The sequence below is a fragment of the Dunckerocampus dactyliophorus genome, chromosome 8, assembly GCF_027744805.1.
Source record: "Dunckerocampus dactyliophorus isolate RoL2022-P2 chromosome 8, RoL_Ddac_1.1, whole genome shotgun sequence".
NCBI lineage: Eukaryota > Metazoa > Chordata > Actinopteri > Syngnathiformes > Syngnathidae > Dunckerocampus > Dunckerocampus dactyliophorus.
In genome coordinates this window covers 18,167,019-18,190,759 of record NC_072826.1, presented here as the reverse complement: position 1 = coordinate 18,190,759, position 23,741 = coordinate 18,167,019, and the positions used below count along the sequence as shown (strand labels likewise).

Here is a 23,741-nt window from a genome sequence, read left to right as displayed (position 1 = left end):
TAAAATATGCTGAGGGCCAATTAAAAGGCCGCCTGAGCCACACTTTGGACACCCCTGACTGAGGTCATGAAACTCCAGCGCTAAAATTGTAGCTCCTGTTGCATCTCCCTGTTCCTTTTTAAGAGGGATATTGACATTTTGTATTCCTTTAAAAAAAAAGGGGGTCACACGTCTCCCTTCTTGAAGGAAAGGCTCGTAAAGGAACTCAGACAGAACGTGTGCACTTTGAAGTAGAAGCCTCAAAGAACCTGTCTTTCTTTTGCATACACCTCAGATATGAGCAGCATAAGTCAATCAGTCATGAACATGACGAAAGCAATTGTCCTCATTCCCCATCATTGAAATTCTCACTGCGTTGCATGTTGCATAGAATCAGACATAAGGAATTATACTCCTGCAGAGTGTGGAAGCCATCATGTGATTAAAGTACCTCATCATTTTACGATCTGCCGCTTTTAGCCTGGCCACTCGCCTCAACGCCACCAATCAACACGTCACCTCTTTCACTTGTTTTTTATTTTGACAGTGCTATTATTCAGTTTAGCAGCACTATTAGACAATACTATCACAATTGTATTTTTAATAGCTGTATTTTTCTATTTATCAACCGACCTGTCTATAGCGTCTTGTTTTGCCCCTCTTAGGTGTCCGATGTCTAAAGATATTAGCACCATAAATTACAGACATTTTTTTGGATTGTTGTATTGCTTACACATGCTAATTTATTACAACAAATAACAGCTAGACACTGAAAATGATTGTACATTACAAGGATTTTTTAAAATGATCATCATTATTATTATTATTGCATTTTTTTTTATCTTATAAGGAGATTTTCCTTGCCTCCATCACCAAACTGATTTGTGATTCCTCATGTAAGATTCTGTTGTTAACAAATAAATTGAAACCCCAATTTAGCCCTAATCCAATTTAACACCCCAAGGCAAGTTTTAGTTTTTATTAATTTTTGAATGCTTTTATTGCTTATTCATACTGCTTTATTCAAAGAAAATAGGCACAAATAACAGCTAAGCAGAGAAAATTATCATTTTTCTTTCTTTTTTTTTTTTTACTTCAGTAACATTTAATTTTTGTCATTATTTTATCCAAATCTCATTTTGTTTTTGTCTTGGCACTGTTCAAGGTTGCTTCCTGAGAGGTTCCCGTGTGCATGCTCGCAGCCCCGCCTCCCCTCACAGAGACAAAGACACTGTATGACTGACAAAAGGGCTCACTTCATTCAAGCCGTTGTTTTATGAAGCAAATGCACCCCGGGGCTGAAAACAAGCACAGAGTGAACCCTGACTGTTTGGAGGCGAGCGAAGAGGAAAGCAGACACATGCACATGGCAATGCATTGAGGCCGGCAAAATTATTAAGTTCATTTTCATTTATCATGTGATTAATTAATTTATTTATCATTGCGAGACTTTTTTTCCTGAACGAGAAATCTCGTCACGTTTTAATCTTGCGAGATCTTGTAAAACCCCTCGTCATTATTATTATCTGTTCAAGGTTTATTCCTTAGAGCGGGGGTGCTCACACTTTTTTTTGCCTGCGAGCTACTTTTAAAATGACCAAGTCCCAAAGATCTACCTACTACTATAAATATAGAAACCATATATATTTACTATATTTATTTAACAAAAATATATGAGTAGGTATTTATGTACATTATACATGTATATCAGGAGTGCACGCACTTTCTCAGCATGCAAGTACAAGTCAAAATAAAACAGACAAAAGTCTATAAAACATATAAGATATACAAAATGTAACCAGTAAACTCTGAAATTCTATTGTAAATATTCATGATTAGTATTTCACATTCACATTTTCAAAGTTTGCAGGTAATCAAAGTAGTTGCTATCATGATTCACTTCAATATGGAAATAACGATAATTCTAAATTATAATATTTGTATTATAATAGTTGTGTACATAACCTGAGTACTGGTAATATGTCAGTCAAATTAGCTATGTAACGTTCATTAGGGCGCACAGTTCATGTATTACATCCAGTTAGCATTTGCTATCAAACATTACCCATATACAAGAATTTAAAATGATTATGCAAAAGGCAATGCAGCCGAAGTCAAGGCAACATATTGAAAAGGTTTCACCAATGGGCACATTTTTAATTTCATCATGAAATAACAGTTTAAGAAGCGAACGTGTAGAAAACACTGATTTCTGTAGTAGAGTCATGACACGAAGCAAAGCCAGTAAACAATACACTTTTTTCTACGTAACTCGCCGCTACAAGTGAACAGATAACTTTTGTTATAGATATAGACATCCTACTGCAGAGTTAGTTCATCCATAATCACAATAATAAAGATGAAAGTTGCATCTACGTGTGTAGCTTGAAACGCTGCGGAGAAGCAAGCGTGAACCAGGAGGGGAGCTTAATGTCAGCTGACTGATGTCATATGACAACTACAAAGTGACGTTTACGCGATCGACCCAAACTACATTGGCGATCTACCCGTAGCTCGCGATCGACGTAATGGCCACCCATGTCTTAGAGGGAGCTTTTTCCTTGCCTTTTTCGCAGAATTGCTTCCTTGTGTGATATTCAGGTTGGTTTTCTTTCATTTATTTTTGACGTCATTACTTAGATATTTCAAATTGTATATTTCAGTTGGCCATCTTTATCTGATTGCTTAGTGTTACTTTGTTGACAGCAAAATAACATAAGAATTAGGAATAGAAAACCCTAATTGTTTAGGGCTTGAAGACTGGATTGAGAATCATGCTTAAAATGGAAACATTTTAATCCTGGCTGATCCAACTTCAAGACATCTTATAATGTAGCTCAGTGGCGTGTATGGCCTCCATGTGCCTGTATACACTCCCTACAAGACCACCAAATATAGTGCCTTGTCCTATAATGGTCTCCCACATAAGACACCTCGTTGGCTCTACTTTCACTTAGCTGAAAGTTATCATTAGTTACTGCGATTCTTCATTCATGGCCCATAAACAGTCACTGAGATGTTATTGAAAGTTTCAAGTCCAGTGGTCTTATCTGCATGGCAAGGCATCACAAATACACTATGCATGATCCGGGCAATGAATACATGCATAACAATGCACTGGTGTGTATTCTGCATCCAGCTGCTTTGATTTGATTAGAAAAAGTTGCCTGCTTGAAGACACACTAGCCCTCTGGAGATATGCAAATGACTTATACAAAAGTCCAACCACACTGCCTTCTTTTTACAATCAACATCGCTGTTAGCAAAACAAATTAATTTCACACTCAGCCCCACAGGCAGTCAGGTGAGTAGCCTGAAGACATCGCCGACACTTAGGACTTGGAATATTGAAACACTGCATCCTCCCACACTATCGAATGCATCATCAGGTGACAGCTATGGAGCATTAGATGAGGAACTCAAAGTGTGTGCCTGGCGACAGATGCTGATAACTGTCTCAGATTAGGTCCTAGATTGTTGTCAGCTCCAGCCAAGACTGTTAGATTTACCGCTCCCCTCGCTCTGTGAGCAGCCGTAGTGTCATCTCCACATTATGAGATTTGGTGCAGCAGGTGTGAAATGGAGATGAAATATTGATTCAGAATACTTCTCCTTAAGCAGGGAACGATGCAGAGGAGTAAAGGAAGTCATGCTTTGGATTATATTCACCCAACTCTGTCGAGTGGCAGATGTTTGGTTTATAATGCAGATTTAGACCGTTTTTTTCAAGAACTTTTGAGGAATTTTCCTTCTGGTGGAAGATGAAATCACCCATCATACTTCAGGATACGTTTCTTTGCTCAGTTGGAAGTCAACAGATATTTTTTCATGATGTTCTTTGCATGAATGGCTCTTAGGAGAGAAAAGGCCTGTAAAAGTGAGCAATAGACTTGACTTAAAAGAAGGTACAAATGGTTTGGTTTGGTTTGGTTTGGTTTAGTTTATTTGAACATGAAGGTTACAATGGAATACATCTCATGAATCATTCTTTGACAGTTCCACATGTCCAAAAGGAGTAGGAAGAAGCAAAGCTTATTTAATCCTACCCCCCTTCCAATCTACATCTAGTACAGTACATGTAGTTCACTTCCTGCATTCCATGTCATGTTTTCAGTGATAGTCAGGATAACACATAATAGATAACGGTAAGATAGCCCTCCCCCCCCAAAAAAAGAAAGAAGAAAAAAAAAATTATATATATATATATATATATATATATATATATACATACACACATACATACATATATACATACATACATACATACATACATACACATACATTAATAATAATAATAATAATGATGACAATACTAAATAAATAAATAAAAAAGAACAAAGCTTTTTTTTTTTAACACAACAAAGAAAATTATTTAAAAAAAATATAAATAAATAAAAGATAAAATAAAATAAAATAAAATAAAAAAAAAATAACAAACCTGACAGAACAATGAGTCCAAATCAGTTTTCATTTCCATTACGTTTCATTTCATTTCGTTTTATTACTCAACTGCAGTGAGTACAAGGCATTTATCTGAAGTAGGTACATATTTCTGTATGTAGTACATTTGTTATTTACAGTGTTGGGAGTATCAGCATTAAAAATAACGGTGCCGTTACTGTTTTCCAGTAACTGGCAATCTAATTAATTACCATTTCAAACGTTATAATGCCTCAATATTATTGTAGCCTCCCGAAAGTGTCACACAGAGTCTGACTTTATTCTGACCCTAACATGTGAGCAGCAGTGCTCAGTTCCATCTCCAACTTGGACCCTGTCTCTGTGTCCTCTCCACATGCACACAACCCTTCCTCATTCTTCACCGATCAATTTTTCCTTTTTTGCTACTTTGTGATGTGTTTATTCAGGTTTACGCTTGCTGCACGGCCATAAGACCATGCACACTGATTTGCATTTGCTTTATTAATGAAGTTATTTGTAGTTTTTTGACCCTTAGGATATTTCTAGGTTTATGTTATACACAACAGAATGAGAGGCAACAAATCAGGGTGTGTAGAAGTACCATGCTGTGGCCAGGTGAACCAAACCGAACTGTACTGCCTTGTGGAAACATGGCAATTATAAAAGTGAAGACAGCTACCTAGTGGCGCCACTTATTGATTATTTGTACAAGTAGACAATGCACCCGGCGACTAATTGGGATTTAAATTGTTTGTTTTGTTTTTTGAAATGATAAATAAAGATTGAACAGCAAAAAACATAACAACATTTTCAGCAGTAAATTCTATTTTGGTTGAAGCTTCTGTCACTTTAAATGGATTATACAGGTACTCCATGAATATGCTGAAAGTAGGAGAAAGTTACCAAGTTTGCACGTCATCTGCTCTTTGGGAAATGTCAAAAGCTAATATGTTTTGCATTACTATTTTACCATGCAAATCGTATTTCTAACAACCATATACTGCAATACAAATTAAGCCTTCCACGTCCTCTTGACTTCAAATCGTGTGAGCGTTTCCCTCTACTGGCGACTCTTAAGCATTGCACGGGTTGTCTGCCGCTTCCAGTTGACTACAGCACAACAAATACAACTCAAATGATGACGTTGCACAGTAACAGTAACTCATGTGACTACAATTAGAACAAAACAACAGATGTATCCCTATACACTGTGTTTCCCAGATCAAATTCCACTGCATTTAACCATGCTGATGGGTTCAAGGTGCCTGTTATGTCACAAAAAAGCAGCCAACCATGCAGAGATATGTGCTGGAATAATTACACATGCAGGCATAATTCATAGTAGGGTATAAATATGCAAACATAAGATCTGTTAAACATTTAAAGCATCTTAAGATGTATGTTGTTTATTATCATTATACAAGTGTACTTCATGCTTTGTGTGTATGTTGCAGGATTGTGCTCTTATTTTGTCACATGCCTGCATTTGCTAATGGGTTTTGATGCAGAAACACCAACACTAAAAGCAGCATGTATTTTTTTGTTGTAGACACTTCCATAGTAAACTGAAAATTTAAAAATGTGATACAGTTTGAGATTGGGCAGGTATACCGAATTTTGTGGCCATTGAGTGTTAGTTACAGTATAAAAGCATAAAACAGTATGAAAAACCTGCCATTTAAGTCACCGGCTTGTGTTAAAAACGTGCTGTAAGTACTTCAGTGTCACATTTAACACTGTGGTCTGAAACATCTAAAAGTTTATTTCTTCCTCTAGGAGATTTCTTGCAGCAGCTCAAGAATGCTAAACAAAGAAATCCAACCAAATACAAAGAGGGAGGAACGTCAAACGTTTCCTCCTATTTTCGTAGAGCTTGTCTCTCACTGGTCACTGCTGTGATTTTCGGCTTTCCTATTGGACAGTCTGGCTGCCTATTAAACAAAACTCCGGCTACTCCACTGTTCCGCTGCGTCGGAATCAAGAGGACTCAAATCAGGAGAAACAAAACTTTCAACAGAAGAAAAGTTCATGTTGGACTTTTTAAAAAGAGCTCTGAGGGCCACATGAAGGTAAGAAGACCCAAATGATGGTTCAGTGCTGTTGGAGAGGATCAATGTGAATGTTTAAGCGCGTGTGTGCTAGTTTTATTTGAAAAAGACTCGGAGAAAAATGATGCGAATTTGTCTGAAGTTAGACAGCGAGACACAAGACGAGCACTTTGGGTATAAAATAAGTAAATCAAATGATTACATATTCTAGTTTCAACAGGTAAATATTTCTACTACGCCTACATTTAAAACTCGAAAGGTTGACACTTGCTTTGTACATAATCTGTTCATTCCATTGAAGTTGTGTGAATTCCCAGCAGAATCAAATGCTGTGAACGTTCCATTTCTTCCCGTATGTTCTCCGTTTGAATGGTGGCAAGGCAAGACAGAAGCTAGTAGCCCAGAGAGAGACCGCAATTAGATTGTCCACTAAATCCAATTTAACATGGAGACTTGATGAATGTGCTGAGGGCACAAATAGATGAAATAAACACACTTGGTCTCCTCAGCTGACCCCCACCAGCAAGCTGCAAACTCAGTTGGTTTTGCATTCTAGGCCTGGCTGGTCAACATCAGTATCATGGTTCTCAAACGTTATGTTCTGTCATTTTATAGCTAAACATAGTAATCCAATGTGTTTTTTCCATTCAGCCTCTATTTGCATATAAGGTGATATAGTCTACAGATATGTACAGTATATATGGTTGCCATGTGCCGACATGCACTCTCCAACTTTCATCACTACAGTGGAACCAGCTTATTTTGACGCCCCTCAGACAGGCTGATGCATGCGTCTTGTTGTAAGGTATAAAGTGCTGTTTTGTAGATGCTAATAAAAGGCTGATTCTGACCACATTACAATATTTTATACTCTTATCAAACAGAGCTGCTGCAGTAATAAAGCTTTCATACATACGCAAATCTTTCATCTGGTGGCTAACAATCTAAAAAAAACAAAAAATGGGTGTAGGATCCAGGTTAATACTGCCATGCTTTTATTTTTAGGCTTATTTTGCACCGAACAGGAAATCACTGTGTGCATGTTTTAATGCTGTACAGTAGTTATGTCGTGGTATGCTGTAATAATGATGAAGCTGACAATACTACAACACATGTTGGCATATATGCAACAGTAAAAATTGCCCTTTGTGGGGCTCTAATTTCATGCCGAGAAAAGCTGTATTTTTCTGCAAAAAAGTCATCATGTTAGGAGAGTAAAGTAAAAAAAATTTCAAGAAAAAAAGTTGGAATTTTACAACAATTTAGTCACCATTTTTGGGGAAAAATTGAGTAATCATAAAAAAAGAATTAAGTCATATTTTTTCAAGAAAAAAGTCAAAATCTTAAGAGAATAAAGTCATATGATTCTGCAAAAAAGACTCATGAGAAAAAGAATTCTCAGGAGAGTACATTCAAATTTTTTAAAAGAAAAAAAGTCAAAATCTGATAGGAATAAAGTCACATTTTTGAGGAAAACAAGTCAAGATCTTATGAAATAAAGCCATATTGTTTTTGCAAAAGTCGGAACATTTGGAAAGTTTTTTGTTTTTTTTTTCAGCAAAAAGTCAGAAATTTGCAGATTAAAGTTAGATTTTTCAGGAAAATAAGAGTAATCTGCAGAAATTAAGTTTCATTTTTTAAGAAGAAAGTCAAGACCTTATGAAAATAAAGCATTTTCATGATGAAAAGTTGTAACTTTAGGAGGGTGAAGCTGGAGTGACTCATGCCAGTTCTGCTGTATTAGAGTTGGAAGACGATGTGAAATGGAAGAAGATGTGAGCTACTTGGGTTTTATTTATGACGTGGAACAGTTAATTGTACTTTATTTAGAAAGATATCAAATAAAAGACAAAGAGACTTTACGCACATGTTCTTTGACCATTTAGTGAGCTCTCAAGCTACCTGTTGGAGACCCCTGCCCTGCACCATCTTTTCATGATGAGTGTGTTTCAGTGTGATGCTGACCTGGCGCATGGCTGAACTGCCTTCAAACAAACCCTGATTAAAGGATTACGGGTCACGTGGTGCTCACAGCAACAATTAGGTGACCGTGTGGGAGTATTGCCATTGTGCCTGCCTGATGATGCCACACGTCATCTCTTGCCTGGTGGGACATTCCCCACTCCCTCGGTGATCCTGGAGGCTTGTGAAATTAGCGAGCGGCCCAGTAAAAGCCAAAGCGAGAGGCCATGTGTACGCCGCTGTAGTTTGATTAGCATTTCGCCCTGCGGTCCAGCCACAGGCCATGAGTGATGGCAAGGGCAAAGCTGCAACACTGTGGGCCTTTTTTCTAAAGGATCAGCCACAGAGCGAGAGAGACGCCCCATAGATGATGTGTCACTCATCATTTCAAGCAATTATATGCAGTCATTTGACACTAAAATAACAGCGAGCTAATCGTCTTGAAGGAGAACAGCATCTTTGTCATCACTTACTGACACTTTAGTGGTCTATAATATGGTTGGACCAGCCAGGACATTTTTTGTGTTGTGTTAGTGAGTCATGGCTTGTACAAACTTTGCTGTACTTTTAAAATGATCAGGCAATTTTAAGACAAGATGACATTATTTCAGACATGTCTATGACAATTTTAGCTGCTTTTCCACTGCATTCGCCAAGTACTGCAAAAACAACGCATCATTTAGAACGAGACGTGCTAACAAACAACAATGGAGGGGAACCAGGGTATCCTGTATTTGCTTCTTAGCTGTTGGCAAGGAGACCAATTTTAGTCAAGAGGGCCGCAATAGGGGATTTTTAACTTAGGTTCTCTGCAAAGGTGCTGCACTAAGGACATGTTCTCACTCTTATTTTTTCACTATATTAAAGATGCCTGGGAAATATTGCAGCTTTTGCATATGAACAGAAGAGAAGCCGGTAGCTGCTGTCTCTCATTATGCAACCACCCCACCCCTCCCGCTTTCTCCTGAAGACTTCATGATGTGGAAAGTTCGGGAGAGGCCGCACAGCGAATCCCGGCCTGTCAAATATCTGTCAAATCCGATGTTTTTAAACCTTTTAAACCGCATCGCACCTTGTTTGAGTGCTGCAGGCCGCACCTGTGTAAGCATTGTTGGTGTGACAGCCAGCGGTCGGTGAAACCATCCCGCGAGGATGGTTGTCATCCGAGAAGACTCCTTTAAAAGCTCAATCATGTTGACGGCTTTCATGCTTTTTTCAAAGAGGAGGCTGCATATGTTCACTGGTGTGGAGTGCGGTGGGATGTTTGGACGCCGCAGGGCTGCAGAAGCAACACAGCTGTGAGATTACAGTGCAGCGACACTACAAAGAGACCACACTGCGTTTTCACACACACATACACACGCACGCACAGGGATGTTACAGTAACCAGTATGACTGAGGCAGAGAAACCAAATTATGGGATTTATCTGTCATTCCTCTTATATTGCTTGAGAGTGTTTATTTACTCAACTGCAGCAAGTAACAGGCATTGTTACAACATATTACAATATACAGTGAAATTTGTTGGCCAGCTCATCAAGTCGTGGTCCAACGTGTTCTTATTAGTACTAAAAAGTGACTGCTTACATCAACTGTTTTTCAAAAGTTAGGAGGTACTTTTTCATTCACTTTGACTGGTACTGAATAGTATCAAACCTGCCAACATGTATGCATTTTTGCATACTCTGCGACCATGTTTACCCTTTAGTACACACCTTATTGCATTTTGCCAGCTCCAGGTTCGAGTTGAGTCTCTGAAGCTTGGTTTATGCTACTGTATGTAGTAGGTGCCAGCGTATGCTACGCCGGCTCGCTCCTTTCCCTGCAAACAACTCAATGGTGGCACCGTGCTTTTGTCTTGTCCACTTGTCTTGTTCCGTTTAGGCATTTCGCCCAGAAGGCCAAGCGTTCCGAAACAGAATGCTTTCATGACAGAAGAGGGTTTTGAAGCTCTGGATTCTCCTTAGCGCTATCACTAGCCAACTCCCGCAAGCCAAATCATGGACTGTGCTGTATTTGCTTACCAAGTAGACTAGTAATGTGAGGCACACTTGTTCCGATCCCTGCACGGCACACCGGTGTAAACCTGTAATTGTGATTATAACCCTGAAAATTTGTCTTTATTGCTTGTTGTATATATTTTTGTACTTCGGATACTGTTTTATCACCTTTTGTTAAACTTTCCCCCTCATTTTGGTGCCAAATTAATATGCAGACTTAATCATAGCGATTGTCAGTGGACAAAGTTGAAGTTCATATTTAACCCATTCAGCATCAGACTGGAATAAAAGGCATGTAGGACTATAACTTAGCTGGTTATCAGTGCTCATGTGAAACTTCATAAATATTTGACCGTGTAAAATAAAATGTTGTGACCTGGAATTACATTTAATGAATTCACCAATTAATTATGTTAAATGTTTCAAGTCAATTAAGTAAAAAAAAAAAAAAAAGGTTCATGTTTTACATGGCTTCAGGTCAGATGTCTGAAGGGGTACGCAAATGTGAATCGTTTGGGAAGCGCTGATGTAGAACAAGAGAACAACATTTTAAATATACACATAAGTCTGAAAAGTTAGAAATGTAGGATAGGGGGTCTTAAACTGAAATTTTCTTTATCACTTACTGAAGCTTTTTTTCCCCTCCCTTTGTCGTCCCAACAGTCCAAGCTGAACATGGACAGCTTGACCAAACCAGAGTTGCTTATGCTGTTCAGCATCCTGGAGGGAGAGCTGGAAGCAAGAGACATGGTCATTGATACGCTAAAGGTACTTGATGTCATGACAACGAATGGAGTGTTTTATTTTGTTGAGCTTTTGCGTAGGTTCCTGTCAGCTGATTATAGCGATTTGGCTACTAAGATTCGCTATCATTGAATGTACAGCCTATTGTAATAACAACATGATTGTTGATCGTCTCTCAGACTGCTTTTGTGTGTGTGTGTGTGTGTGTGTGTGTGTGTATGCCAACAGCAAAGAACGGCAGTTATTTTATTCAATTCCAAACAAACAATTGCCGAACAATTTTTAAGCAGTTTCTTAATAAATACATTTGTGATTAATCAGTAATATCAATTAATATTAATTGATAACGAATGTATTTTTTGTACCATCTGTTCTTTTAAACCACTATTGGTAATATGCTAGCTGGCGCTAGTGTTCTCATATTTTGTGGTCATTTGGAGCAAGTTGCATACAGTCCCTTTTAACAAACGTATTAAAAATAAAAATGATAATAGGGGAAAATTAAAATGTGTAAGTCTCGGTGGAGGTTTTTGAGGGGCTCTTTCTTTCGTTTCTTCCATTCTAAACTTTTAAATAAGCACATTTTACAGAGCTCGAATGCCAGTTTAAACACGTTTCACCACTTGCATCCCGTTTCTGTAATTAAGCCTAAAGGCTCAAGCCAAGGCAATTAGGCTAAGTAGCCGTCTAAACTGCTGCCACTTCCTGTTTTTCCCTATGTATTGCAATGGGAAGCTATCTCTCTGTTGCAGCTCGTCCAATCAAATTGTGCATCCTTTGGGATGTTTGTCTCATAACCACATTATAAATCACCCCGCTTATGAGCTTAAATGCGGCCCAGTGAACTCGAACAAAGCCTCTGTTGTGTTGACGCAGAGCGACCCGCTCTTACTTTGGCGGGGATTAATGCTGCATTTCAATTAAAGGATTCTGGGGTTATTTCCCACAGTCCTTTGCTGTGCTGCGGGCTCACACGCTCATGCAAACTCTGCACGGGTATTTAAAAGGCTTTGTTACCTCATAAAAAAAAAAAAGCGCTGGAACCAAAGTTGAGTGAAATAGCACCTCTGCGGAAACATTTATTATAATCTGCTATGCTCATTTTAGCGAGAACGCGAGGCCTTCTGCAGAAGGTTCTGCTGTGTTATGTCTAGACCTCGAGACCGCATTCCTGCTTCTCTCCTGGGATCTGGCCATCTAAGGCAAGAGGAGTTCCAGCGCGCCGGGTGTCCGATGACTCAACGTGCGTGGCGCGAGTAGAGGAGTGAACAAATAAACATCAGGCTTCACTTGGATGGAGAAAACTGTTAACCCATTCAGGCCGGGGCTGGCATCAATGCAGTACTGTTGTTGACTCTATGAAGGGTGTAATCTCTTCAACAAGTACATGGAAAGTGCTCTCTTGATCTAAAGTATTCCACATTTAACTTTTAGCCTGGAGTATGGCGCTTTTCTTGTACCTTGAAGGGATCATTGTCTATCTGTAAAAGCAAGAAGCATATTGAATTAAGAGTTCCCAGTACAAGGTGCTGTATGCTCCCAGACCATTTGCAACCATTGTCAAGGTGTAATACTATACTTCAGTATTTTAGAGTAGTCAGTGTACAGCTGGTATAGCAGTATAGATTCACTATCCACTCAAATGGAGTCAACACACAGCCGTTATTGTCTAAATATCTGGCAACACAAGTGTGTGCACCCCACAGTGAGTATGTCCAAATGGTGTTCTTGGTGTGAATATTTAATGTTAGCATCACTGTTGTCTAGCACTGCCTTAATCCTCTTGGGCATTGAATTCATCAGAGCTGCACAAGTTGTTACTGGAATCCTCTTTCACTCCTCCTTCTTTATGCTTGAGTAGGGCTAGGCGATCTATCGATATTTTGAAAGTGTCGATATTTACTTTAAGCGCAATATCAAAACCAACCATATCAGGTTATCAGGCAGGAGGAGGGTGGAGGGGCAGAGCAGAAGCCCGGAAGCGATGGAAGAATTAGTCAGCAAGGAATAAGCAGTAGATCAGTAATGTGGAGGTACTTCAAATTCAGAGCGCGTTCATTTTAATGTTCAAGAGGACATTTTCCTTCATATTTTGTTCTTTTGTTATTAGCTGAGGATTTGAGCATAGCTAAAGGTTTGTTATAAAAAGATTAAATTTTACTTTTTTTATATTTATTTCAAAAAGAGAACGGCCTAATTTATTTTTGTTTTTTTTATGTGCATCTTGCATGAAGTTTTAAAATTTCAAAAAACATCCTTGCGTTAGTTTGGGTTTTTTGACATGAAGCTGTATGACACCCCCATCAGCAGTGGACTATATCAACTTACCCTCCCATTTGGTCCCGCAAGTCCAGTTCTGGTCGGCTTTCCGTGACCACGAACGTAGTTCTGCTTAGTTTCTGGGTCGTTTAAGTCAAGATTTTGACTTCTCAAAACAATATGTGTTGAAAAGAGTAATACATTTGCATCATAAAAAGACCTCACCAATCGCTCAGCATTATGTTTGTCTCCCGCCGTTTCCCTGCGCACTGCCGCCTCTCCATTCGTGTGTATGTGATGAAGATGCTCGCATCTTTATCTGCGACGGAGCCACGCGGCCATCTTGTTTACGTGTGTTCTACAGCGCCTTTTTCAAGTAGGGTGGAAAATTATTTGCCGCCTGCTCAATGGTTCTCTGGTCGGCAGCAACTTCAGCTGGCTGTTTTTCCTCCGTGTCCGAGTGAAAACATGTTCCCAAAATATTTTAAGCTTGCGTGACAAAGCTTGCATATTGTCTGGCTCTTGTCCAGCTCATTTTTACCTTCAACTACGTGAAAGCCAAAGTGCTTCCAGACGCTCGCTTTAAATCCAGCGTGTGCGAGTCGGAGTTTATGCTAAGCCATTCTGGTAGCGTCTTTGGTGCACCACCATAAAATGTCCGGGCTGTACTTCCGCTTCGTCTTTTAGTTCTTTTTTTTTTCCCCCATCAGCATCAGATCAGATCATTGACATTTATGAATTGATTAATAAGCGTCAATGTCCGCATAGCTATGCATCTAAGAATCTATTAGTCGCATGGTTCCGTTACTAATCCTGCACAGTGTGAATGTGAATTTTTTTCAACCCGCCCAAAAACAATCTCAGGAGCGTTCCCATGTGCACAGGGCCTGAGTCAAAGTGAATGAATACTGTCTTAACCACATGTCACCATGGTGACATAGGGGCTATCCGCACGGAAATAGTGTCTTCTCTACTTTATTTTGAATGATACAATGTTCCAAATGAAATAAACATTTTCAATATTAAGTTTTGCAGAACTGTTGGTGGAATTCTAAAACTGCCGCCGCATTTCTTTCATCTCCTTTCATGACTGACTCCTGTAGCTGCTCACTTCTCAGCTTTCCTGGACGTTGAAAGGATGTTGTTGTTTTTCTTCCCTTTTTTTCTTCCTGGCAACGCTTGCATTTGGCCTACACGTCTGCAGGCATTAGCTACAGTGAGGGAATATTGGACTCGTTTTGCAATTAAAAGAGGACTCAAAATGAATATTGACATGATATCTCCTTGTTCATGAATGAAACAGGGAAACTTGGATAGGAAGCAAGATGCCTTTTCAGCAAGCCAAAGCATGCATAATGCAATTGGAATGTTTACTGTCTATGTGCGGTATGATGTCACAAATAAGGCCTGAAGTGTTTCTACAGTGTTTCATGTTGTTTTCTGTAATCCTCAGCATCTCTGCAGCAGTGCACTATGGTCTGAGATACAAACAACATGCCTTTGTTTTCCAGAAATAGGCTTATTTGCAGCTTGTATTCTCCAAGCCACCAGTGCACTGTGAACGTTTATCTTACGGCTGTCCCATGAGTTAGAATAAAATAGACACTAATGGAATAGTGCAGACTTAAGAATATATATATATATATATATATATTATATATATATATATATATATATATATATATATTTTTTTTTTTTAAAGCTGATGAACACTGGAATGACTGTGTCCTTGTGCAACATGACTACCCAGAATGGAAACTCTGATCTAAGCGCTTTGCTAAAGTGACACATAAGCACACTGACGGGAAGAAGAACGGGAGATTCCTCTTCTAAATGAGTCATCTACTTTATTTGCTTTATTTCACACATTTTATACTGTCAAACAAGTCTAATAAGAAGTAAACCGCTGCATAAAAGGACAAAATAACAGAAAAACTACTCAGCTGTAAAGTATATGGAAGAGGAGAATCATAAATAGCGTTGGGCATCATTTGAATTTGAGCGATTCCGATTCCTTGTTCCGATTCTTAACGATCCTGGATTCCGATTCTTTTCAGAGGTAGGCTCATAAAAGTTTGCATGGTTTAAATGAGGGCGCTAACCAAAGTTCTTGGATGAAATGTGTAAATGTCTCCATGATTTATTTAAATGATATGAACTTTTTATGAATGACGTTACTATGAATTTCTCCCATGGCTATTTTCAACCAGAATAAAAATATATCAATCCATCGAACTTGAATGTTTGGAAGTCTCTTGACATAGGGTACACGTTCACAAATCATTTTTATTTTTGAAAACCTCGTGAAAAAACAATGACACGTCCTGTTGTTTATGTGTTGGAGAGTGTCTTATGATGCAGACTAGACAAAGTGTTACTGAATCCCTACTAACCTGCGTGTAGAATATCAAACAAGTATGGTGAATGGAGTAACACTTAATGTGGGATCTGGTCAACTTCCTGGCTAAAGCTGGTGTTAACGTCAGGTCGTTTGTCTATGAAAAAGTACACAGCCGTACGTTAGCTGGATACTTGAGTTGGCCATTGTACACGCAGTATAAAGTATCATTTGTTTGCTGCTTCAGTGTTGGCATAAGGTTGACGTAATTTATTGTTTTACTTACCTGCCTGGTTGGAAGAAGACCGGCGTAGCGCGTGAAAAAAAGACACCGTGAACCCGGAGGTGTTTAATCATGTTAGTGGTGCACCTCCTTTGCATGATACGATGGCGATGCAAATGTTGCACTTCACCGACCGTTCATTTTTCTTGCAGAATTTCAGCCAAACGTTCAAGCGCATTGTCCATGGTTGAAATGGATGACCACAAACGCTTCCTGCCGCTTCTTCTTCATTGGTGTTATTTTTTCCAGTCGGCGGGCTGGTCGGTCATCAAAAGTAGAAATCAAAATGTAAAAAAATGGAGGATCCCAGGAGAATCAGAATATTAGTCCTGATTCCCATCAATGCATGATGCCCGATGCCCAACCATTGTCATGAAACTTGCTTTTTACTTCATGCATATTCAGTTCTTTTCACATTTTTACCTGTCATACAAGCGTAAAAATAGCAATCACGTACTCACCCTCAACGTTGACGACTCTCATTCCATTCATTGCCTTTAGCCATGTTGTTCTGAACAGCCAGGACAGAGACTTGTGTACAGCTTTCCTCCGCTGCAGTAAGTTAAAATTCCTGTTCTATGGCCGACATCACATTTTTCCTTTTTGCCATGACTTGTACCCTCCTGTGGTGACATCTTAAAAAAAAAACAAGGCAAAGAAACAGAAAAACAAATGCACACACAAAATCCTCAACAAACTGTAATGCCCGTGCTTGTGGTTAAGGCAGACATAACCACCAACGCAATTCCAATTGTGTTATAAATGTAAGATTTTTTTTAATAACACCCTTATTTTGTTTACACATTTACCCAGCATGTGGCGAACAGTGCTCTTATTTTGAAGGCCGAAAGCATGTTGTGTGTGTGTTGAATGACTGTTGATGGTGAAGACGACAAGAATACTGTAAACGTGCCTCTCCTATTTATTTCACTCAGAACCTGCGTGACCGCAGCGGGCATCGCAAAACACTCGTTTGCATTAACGAGCGGTAAAACGCAACACTGTGTAGCTACACCGTACAGCTCGAGTCGCACACGCACAGCAGCACTAGCATGTGTTCCTTCTCCTCACGATGACAGCATTTCATTCACATTATGTCAATTTCCGCGAGATTCAGTGTTTAATAGTTGATTCTTAAATAAATAGATTCATAAATAAATAGAAAATAAAAATAACAAACACGCTAACATATCTACAATAATAAGAAAATAATACAAATATTAATTTAAAAAATAGCAATAAACACACAGTAACGTATCTATGGCCGTAAAGGGAAACTGAACTTTTAAAAAAAAATTTGTCTGTTATCCACAATCCTTATGTAAGACATGAACACACATCTTTCTCTTTTCTGTGCGTTCTAAAGATGTAAAAACAGATAAAAAGAGACAGCTAAGAATGCATGTAAAGGGACCTATTCTGTTTATATAAAGCCTTCTCAAAAAACCTCCAAAAAGCACCAATGACGCTCCATTTTTTTACATAATGTGACCTGCATATTAACCAAACTACAGTGACATTGTTGTTATTATTATTGTTATTGTTATTGTTACGCCGAAGAACTGCATTACTGGCGTAGTGACACCTCGCCACACCACACTGGCTAGCTGCTAGCCGGCTAGCAACTAGCTTCATCACACACCCGCACACACCTGGGGCATGGGTGTGTGCCCCAGGCCACTACTGAAAGGTAATACTACATATTGGAGCAGCCGCCACTGCTGCTGTGTTTTTATTTTTGAGTGTGGAAAAGTTAATGCTACGTGTAGCATTCGTTTCTATGTTGCTATGTGAAATCAATGCGCCCAGGATCAATGCGCTCAGTTCCGGTAATGCTTAAAATGACCAAAATACGGCAAAATACTTGTAAGTATTGCATGTTATCATGAATGTACCTGTTACTACGTGGTTACAGCATGGATATAAAACCATAAAACTTTGTTGGTGGTTTTCTGAGGTGCTTTAATAGCGGTCTTTGTAGGTGTGTCCCATTACATGCATTAATTACCTGCCTCTTTTTATCTGATTTTATATCTTTAGAACGCACAGAAAAGAGAAAGACGTGTTGACGTGTCACATAAGGATTGTGGATGATGGGCAAAGTTTTTTAAAAAAAGGTGCAGTTTTTCATTAGTAGTAATCGTAAAATAATTAATAATAATATAAATAGATAAATAAATACAGCATAACGTATGTATGGTTTTATAGTAATAATAAAATAATAATTTTAAATATTGTTATATCATACATCTTAAATAAATGAAACATAAATAAACATACAGTAAGCTAAAATAAATAATAATAAAATAAATAAAATATAACACTTAAGACAAACACTTTTGCAAATTGCAACTGTGATCATCTTCGTATCGGACATGAAGCATCCAATTTGGCACACGTGGGATCCTTGACCTCAGAAATAAAATGGCTGAGCGCTGGCACCACAGGCGCGCCTTGCACTCTCCTCGTGACACTGTGCGTGTATCAAGTCATCTTGGTATCATGGTCATGGTGAGCTCAAGAGAGGATGGCGTTCTCTCTAATCTCTTGATCCTCTTCAAGATTCTTCATGCCAGGCTCTGCTCGAGCCAAAGTGTCTCAGTGCTACTTCACCTTCGTTGTCACGGGTTAAATAGATCTGGCCCCAAGCCCGGTCCAGAGTAGCTGTCCTGCTCCAAAGACACGTGGACTCGCCATCTGTTGCCTCCTCCACTCTTCATCTTTTACCTGAGCTATGACTACATCATCATCCTCGTCTCTTTGTTTCTCATCAGGCTCAGCGTAAAGACGTCTTCATCCAGGAACGCTATGGCAGGTACGACCTCAGCGACCCTTTCCTGGCCCTGCAGAGAGATGGAGAGACGGTGGGGTCCCAAGACAGCAAGGACCCTGTCTGCTCCCCGGCCACCTCCAACCCCCTGGTGGTGCTCAAACTGGTGGTGAGCCACTGCAGGAGGATGCAGGAGAAGATGCTGGCCCAGCTGGCTGCAGCCGAGAGCAGGCACAGAATGGTAGGTCATGCGTCTTTAACATTTGGACCCTTTCTTATAACTAAATGTAGGAAAGAACCCTATTCAGTGTTTAGCCTATTTATTTTCAATAACATCTAACACAAGGTGGCAATAGTAGCTGAGGTCCAATGTCATGATTGGTAATCAGGATTTTTCAATTAATAAGAAATATTTTTCTGGTTAGAGCATAGAAACCTGTTGATGACCTTCTAAATAAGATTTTTAAAACATTATTAGAGCCCTCTAGACATGAAATAACACCCCTGTAGTCACATTTACACAGCTATTACCCAATGTAGTAGATATAATAAGAGAAAATAAGACATAATATAGACTCACACGTTAGCAATAGGAGAGTTACTTATTGTTTCTTTTGTAAATGTGTCTGTAAGGTACTTCCTCTGGTGGCTATTGTCTCATCAGTGTAACATTACTGACACCTAGTGACCAGCATAGAATACTACATATCATCACAATGTCTTTGAATGCGTCTTCTGGATGCCTTGTATTTGTATTTTAGTTCATTTAGGCATTTGTTATGCTTGAAAATGCTTACTTTATGTTAAAAATAAGTCAAATTTGCTTAAATATGCATATTTATTGATTAACAATAGGTCGTATTCAATCAGGAAACAACGTGACAGATGCGAGAGTGAAGCCGCAAAATTTGAAGCACCAAGTGGCAAGGGACAATTGTACGTAGAATCCTATTGATTTTTAATGGTATTCTGTTGAAAAATATGGCAAAGATATCAGGGATCTTGGAAAAGTCCCTGGAGATGTTTTGTCCTACGTTTAGGCAAGGATCCTATTCATTATGAATATCAGAGGTGCAAGGTGAGACTGATACAGCTTCTTTTTTGGGATATTTGGAGGCTTTTTGTGCTATTTTTAGCTGAAGATAGCCACACAAGATGGCCGCTAGAGGTCAGTATTTTGTGTATGTAAGCACCCCCACAAAAGCTGGAGCAGGATACTTTTTTAAAGGCATTTAAATTATGTGTATCAATTTGCAAAAAAAAAACAAAAACAAAATCTGTCCATTGTTCAAAAAGAGTATTGATTTTGATCCAAAATCTGCAACAAAAAAACACAAAAAACCTGCCCAACATTTGAATTAGAGCTGAACTTGAAAAGAGAAGTAGAACACGACGGGCAAGATGAGAAATAATAGCACAGAGGAAGAAAAAAAGGAAAGTTTTAAATTCACACAGTGACGGTAGTGCGTGGAATGTCTTCAACAAAATCTCCGGTGCGCTCTTTATTGATCTGAACTCACATACACACAATACCCAAACTATTTTGCGTCAGTTTTTGGATAAAAATCTAAAAAAACAACCTCAATCAATGGGATGTTGAAGAATTCCCAGTGAGACCACATGAAACACTTTCTATGAATCAACCAACCTGACTTCAAGGAGGCTTGGTGTCACAGCTGCAGTGTTGCGTGAGTGCCAAGTGCCAGGAAGTAAAACATCTAACTGGAGTTGATTTCATTTCCTTGTTTCCTTCTTTGAGGTGATTGCGGATCTGGAGGAGGAAAAGAGGAAGCATGCCGAGGACACGGCCGAGGGCGATGATGTCACCTACATCCTGGAGAAGGAACGGGAACGCCTGCATCAGCAGGTGAGATGTTCCTCACAAGTTCTTGCCAAGGCTTGCCGCTTGCTGTCCTTAACCAGGCAGATCGTCTCACATCTTCTTTGTAGCTGGAGTTTGAGCGCGGTCAGGTGCGGCGTCTGGAAAAGGAACAGCGGCGTATGAGTGATCAGCTGGAAGAGGAGCGTGCTCAGCACAAACAGCTGTCCTGCGCTTTGGCCAAAGAGTGCAAGTGGGCCAGCGCCAGAGCCCTGGAGGAGGGACACCGACTCACCGAGCTTAGCCGCAAGCTCGAAAAGGTGCCGCCGTTTTCAATCCACATCTTTCTCTTGATGGGAACCCTCAAATGTGACGCGTGACTGTGGTGACTCAGGAGAGGGAGGCGTGTCAGGCCCTGAAGAAGGAGCTGGAGGAGGAGCGGAGGAGAGCTCTGAGAATGGAGGCCCGGGTGGAGGAGCAGCTGGCTGAGTTTGACACGGAGAGAGAGCAGCTCCGCTCCAGACTCAAGAAGGAGGAGGCTCACTGTCATCTGCTGCAACGACAGGTGGGAACATCCAGCTTTGCGCCTCCGTCTTCTCTAAGTGTAGACTGCACAAAGCTACAAGAACGCTGTCAATTGTCTATGATCCCATGAAAAAGATGTACAACCAAGATATGTAGTGTATGTCAATGTTACAAATGTTTTTAACCTGATTGTATGTACGGTCGTCCCTCGTTTATCGCAGGTTCATTGGTTCCAGACCCGACCGCGATAAGTGAATTTCCGATTGAAATGGAATATTTTCATAGTGAGGTCATATAAAACCTGATCATGGCTTTCTAAATACTACCCTATATACATAATACCATTATTAGAGCCCTCTAGACATAAAATAACACCCCTATAGTCAGCTTTACACTCTTATTATTCTTTGTGTACACCACATTGCCCAACCCTTATGCACAGGCTACGGGACCTCTGCAGGGACACAAGACACTGCCGCCACTTTAAGCATTAGCATGCCAACGAGCTAACTAGCTAACTAGTTAGCTCCAATATATTTATTTATTTATATTTATAACACGTGAAATGGGAGGAGAATTTTTTTCCACTCTATCATGTCGGACATGCCATGGCTGACTACATGCAGTGTGAAGGTAATGTCATGTAATACTACTGCACGTATGACTTGTCTTTCAATATTTATGCACTAATAATAGGCCATAGTCAACCACGAACCGCAAAGTGGCAAGCGATGACCGTGAAGCCAAAAACAGACAATGATACTCTAAGGAATGATTATTATTTGTTATTATTGTTGTTCGATGATCGTGAACGACAGGCGTAAGGTAGCCGGGGTCAGACGTTAAAGGTATGACATATTGCTTTTCTCCTCTCCATCACTCATCAGACTTTCTAAACTTCGGAGCTTTTTTTTACTGTGCAAGTTTTGTTTTTTTAAAGAATCCTATTGATTTTGAATGCAACCCAAACATGTCTGAAAGTTGCTGAGGTCAAATCAAGCTGTCATCTTGCTAAAAGTCCACATTCGTAGCCTTGCAACTGTGCCGTGGTGGATTAGGGTTGTGTGGCAAAGGCAAGAATTCTACTGCTTTTGATGCACGTTCAGATGTTAGCTGGGGTTGGGGGGTCAGAGGTCATGGCGTGACTCTCACACACTGTTTTGGCAGCAGGTGGAGGAGCTGCAAAGCCAGAAGAGGGATGTCACCATGGTGACACACCTTCAAGAGGGGGCGAGCACATCATCACAGGTCAAAGGTGACCCCAGCACTGAGGAAGATGAGGATGAAGGTCAGACAGACGTCAATGGTCACCATTGTGTGATGGAGGGTTCGAACAGCTCCCCCCCACAGAAGATCCCAAATGGGAATGTTTCTCCTGGAGCTCCGCTGTGTTCCTCTCCGTGTGCTTCTCCTGTCCATGCTAAATGCCCCCCAGGCGGTTCCATCCCAGCAGTCGCCCCCACCCCCTCGGCAGGATACCAGTCTCCCTATCAGGCGGGGATCAACCAGCGATTCCACGCCGCTCGCCACAAGTTCCAAAGCTCCCCTGACCTGGAGCCTGCGCCCGCCCAGCTTCTCTCCCCAAAGGACGCCCCCCCAGCAAGCTCCACCTCTCCTCCACCGGAATCCATCCAGGTCAAGCAGATGGCCCGCAGCACCGTCACTCAAGCACTGTCCCGCTTCACCACCGTGCAGCAGGCGCCGAAACTGGCAAACAATTCCCCCTTCGGTACGGACTACCGGTGCCTGGCGGCCCCCTTGTCGCCCGTGGTGGGAAGAGCCACAGCGCCTCAAGGAGTGCGGTCGCCCACCATCCCCAGGGCAGACAGAGGGAACCCTCCACCCATCCCGCCTAAGAAACCCGGGCTGGTCCAAGCCCCCCCATCCCCGGCTTCCCTTTCCAGGTCAGCCGGTCACTGTAACGACGCCGCCCTGTCTGGAAGCTGTGGTCTCACGTCCAGCCAGGATGGAGTCAAAGAACTGGACGTGGTCGTCTCCTCCAACTAACCCTTCAGTTTTGGAAACACTGTTTATACTTCATATGCTGTATTTATTATTGCTGTATAGAAATATACATGTCGTATGCATAAATACATGATACAGGTAGTGTTTGTCATGTAGTTGGGCCATAAGCATTGTTTCATTGTTGCTTTTATTAATATAAAACTGTACAATTTTGTAAAGATTCCTGACTTACTAGATTATACAAATATAATTTTATACCTAAACGTTGACTTATTATAATTATTATATGCAGTCACAAGCATGGTACAGTATGTTACAGGTATTTTTGTAATTAATATTGTTTAAGTTGCATATTTGTGCCCTCATTTGATGACATTCCTATTGTGTGTATATGCTGGCAGGTTGAATAAATGCAACTAAACACAATTGTTGTTTTGTCATGTTTCAATCATATGAAAAAAAGCTATGGTCAATAATATTATAATCCAGTTATTTTAACTGATTTTAGATGTGTGTAGCAATAGTTTTTTTTTATTATTTTATTTTTTTTAATAGTTTTAAAAATATATTTTCTGTAAGCACTTTGGGATCTTCTGTGGTGTAAAGTTTGTTATAATTAAAATGTGA

At 40.0% G+C, this 23,741-nt stretch overlaps 1 protein-coding gene across 2 annotated transcripts; it reads left to right on the top strand.

Moving 5' to 3' along the window:
- The first annotated feature begins 6,344 nt into the window (after positions 1 to 6,344).
- Positions 6,345 to 23,525, top strand: cttnbp2nla (CTTNBP2 N-terminal like a). Of its 2 annotated transcripts, none has more exons than XM_054784634.1 (7): positions 6,345 to 6,470; positions 11,075 to 11,179; positions 18,810 to 19,046; positions 20,565 to 20,672; positions 20,756 to 20,944; positions 21,019 to 21,189; positions 22,320 to 23,525. In XM_054784634.1, the coding sequence occupies exons 1-7, from the start codon at positions 6,465 to 6,467 to the stop codon at positions 23,154 to 23,156; spliced, it is 1,653 nt and encodes a 550-aa protein (XP_054640609.1). In that variant the 5' UTR covers positions 6,345 to 6,464; the 3' UTR covers positions 23,157 to 23,525. The 2 variants fall into 2 exon arrangements, with proteins under 2 accessions (XP_054640609.1, XP_054640608.1); XM_054784633.1 differs by having other exon boundaries at positions 22,317 to 23,525.
- The last annotated feature ends 216 nt before the right edge of the window (positions 23,526 to 23,741 follow it).